General features: G+C 44.1%; 1 protein-coding gene across 1 annotated transcript; it reads left to right on the forward strand.

Moving 5' to 3' along the window:
- Positions 1 to 856: 856 nt before the first annotated feature.
- Positions 857 to 2,427, forward strand: rassf11 (Ras association domain family member 11; the record flags this gene model as incomplete). The annotated part of the gene is made up of 2 exons (XM_080732847.1): positions 857 to 959; positions 1,061 to 2,427. 2 exons carry the CDS (start codon positions 857 to 859, stop codon positions 2,425 to 2,427), a joined length of 1,470 nt encoding a protein of 489 aa, XP_080588973.1.
- Positions 2,428 to 2,974: the final 547 nt, after the last annotated feature.

Genomic DNA, 2,974 nt, shown 5'->3' on the forward strand with positions numbered 1-2,974 from the left:
GTGTTTCATAGTGTGGCAACTGAACAGTGGGCCTCATTCCCCAATATTCTTTGTAAGTTTCTTAATGTTCTTTGTAACTACGTAGAATCTAGTAGCTTGAAAGGCTGCTATTTTATTCAGTTGACTTTTTTAATACAAATTCCCATAAGTTGTCCCTTAATTAGAGTAACTCTTTTTAGGGACAACTTATGGGAATAGACTACTCTGTCAACAGGGGTGGAGCCATACACAATCCTCCAGCAGTAGATACAGGAATTTAAATGAGACTTAATTTCTCCACTGTGCTTCCTAGCAGACAGTCCATGCTAAACAGAGGGTTTGAGCCAACAGTTCCCTACACTCTGAACATAAAGGTAGGTCTTTGAAAACTTGTATTTATGTGTGTTATGCAAAACTACTGAATTTGTTCATATCGTTGTTGGTTGATTTAAACTAGTGAACATAGCGCACAACGCTGTGTGCTTGTAGGCATTGTGTGCTTGTAGATATTCTGTGCTTGTAGATCTGCTATTTTATCTATTTTTGTGCGACAGTCTTGTATGATGAAGCATGGCTTTTACGAAATAACTTACACATTTGGAGATACAAGGTTTCTGCCTGACAGTGATGATATGAGCTAATAAGAGCTAATTCTTATCTTGTGATGGCCCTAAAGCCTTGTAATTTTGAGATACATGCTTTAAACTGTATTCGTCATTTAATTGATTTAATTACATTACTACAAAGTTGCTTTAACTCCAGACAGTTCAGTTCTCTTGAATGCGTCATTTGTCTCTACGTTTAAAATAATTATCTGAATATTCATAAAACTTACAAACCACCCCTTTTTTATCACATATCCTTCCATAGGTGTACGATGGAAGTGAAGGTATATGTTGATGGTTTCCCACGTGTGGTCTGTGGTGTTACCGACAACACAACCTGTCAAGAAGTGGTCATTGCACTGGCTCAATCCCTTGGTATGTATTTGAGTGGTTTGAAAAGGAAGGGGAGATGGATTTGAGATGTTCAACCCACGATAATGACCTATGCCAATAATTCTGTCTTACATTATGTTCAGGTCAGCCAGGCCGTTACATACTGAGGGAGAGATTCAAAGGCTTTGAGCGGAGCATGGCCCCCAATGAACACATTCTGGAGTCACTGAAAAGGTATGGAGAGCAGGCAAGGGAGGTCCAGCTCACTCTCCTTCACACCACACCCTATCATCACCTGGATGGAGGGAGCAAAGCGAAGGGCAGCAGATACCAGCCTGGCCCACAGCTGAGGAAGAAAGACGCCGGGGCTAGGATGCGGCGGGGCAGCGGTTTGCAGACTCTGCGTCGCCAAAGCTTGCCCCCGCTGTCCCGCCTTCACCAGGAGGACGGAGAGCAGCCACCGGAGGACGTGAAAAGGCCCAAAAGAAAATCTCTGACGCTGATGGAGGAGGCCTGGGGATGGCTGGAGAATCTGGGAAAGGGGAGAGCTCAGTATTCAACGTGTGACAGCAGCAGCAGCAAGAACTGCAGCTCCATGGATGTGTCTGTCACTGTTCACAGTGGCACCTCTGCCTCAAGCACTTTGCAGAGAAAAGGGAAAGGTAAAAAAAGTGGGCAATCCCTATCCGATGTGGATCAGCAGATCTCCTGCTGCATGAGAAATCAGCACAGGGATAAGGAACGCAAACATTCTGAGGAATCGGCAGCAGGGACAGCTATGATGAAAGCTGAGGACCCATCGCGCTCGAGCAGCAGCAATGAGATTGAAGAGAAGAAAAATAAACTCAGAGAGACCATTAGGCAGCAACATTCTTGCTTGCAAGAGCTACAGGTTCAGATAAAGATGACAGACAAACGAATAAGGGAGCTGGAGGAAAAACAGAGGGCCAGGAAGGCCGAGGAGGATGCTCGACAGAAAGTTATCGAAGAGGAGACGGAGCAGCTCTTGTTTTGGGAGAACGAACTAAAGGCAGAGGAGGGTTACGGGAACGATTTGCAGGTTCAGTTCATGGAGATGAGGGGTAAAGCTGTGGAGTGCAAAGCCAGGTTGGAGGAGTACAAAAGCAAAATGCAAGGGTTTGAATTCTCTAGGGTTCACAATGTTGTGCCAGAGAGGCCCGAAATGACTACTAGAAGTTGTTCAGCTAGCACAGCCACAGAGAGTCTAACTGCTGCAAATAAAGCCCTCAACCAGCAGAGATCACATCTCGCCAGCGATGTAAATATCGACAGGAAGTTCCCACCCAGAGACGATTTAAGTCTTCCTCATGCTCTAGTTCAACCAAGCGTGATAAAGCCACGCCGGCCCACAGGCCCAACAGAGCTTAGGGAATGGTGGACACGCTGGGCTGAAGCGCAAAGCCCTCAGTCTGAGGCTAAATGTAAGACTAAACCCAAGGTGGTACATCGCTCAGAGCTCACAATATATCTCAGTACCCATGATGTTTAGATCTGGTCAGGATTCCCACGGTCATGAAATTCCTGGAAATATTTTTAAATTAGAAGAATATTTTTCCAGTACTGGAAAAGTTTTGGAATTTATCAACAGTCCTGGAAAAAATAGCTATGCATTGTCTTTGGTTATTGATTTTGTTAATACCTCTGAAATGACAAATTAAACATGGGTTGTGAGCATGTAGATCGGCTATTTTCACAATAGAACCGTGTTATACAAAATTCCTCAACTCTTAGTGCTGGTCAGGGTGCCGGGTCCCCAGTTAAAATATGACTAATTCGGGGGTCACGGCCTGAAAAGGTTGAGAACCACTGGCATACACTACCTGTCTTTGGGCATTGCGCATAGAAGTAAGCGACCTGTTATTGAGCTAAATTATTGTTAATAGTCCTGGAAATTGGGTTAAATATTCTGGAAAAGTTTTGGAAATTAATTGGTAAAAATGTGTGGGAGCCCTGAGTGGTTTACGTCTGTAGTTTTGTTCATTTAAATTTCTTGTGTTGCCACTGATGTACACATAAATCCTTCAAACGGTTTAACC

Source organism: Nannobrachium achirus (assembly GCF_963921795.1).
Source record: "Nannobrachium achirus genome assembly, chromosome: 9".
In the NCBI taxonomy this organism is placed as follows: Eukaryota; Metazoa; Chordata; class Actinopteri; order Myctophiformes; family Myctophidae; genus Nannobrachium; species Nannobrachium achirus.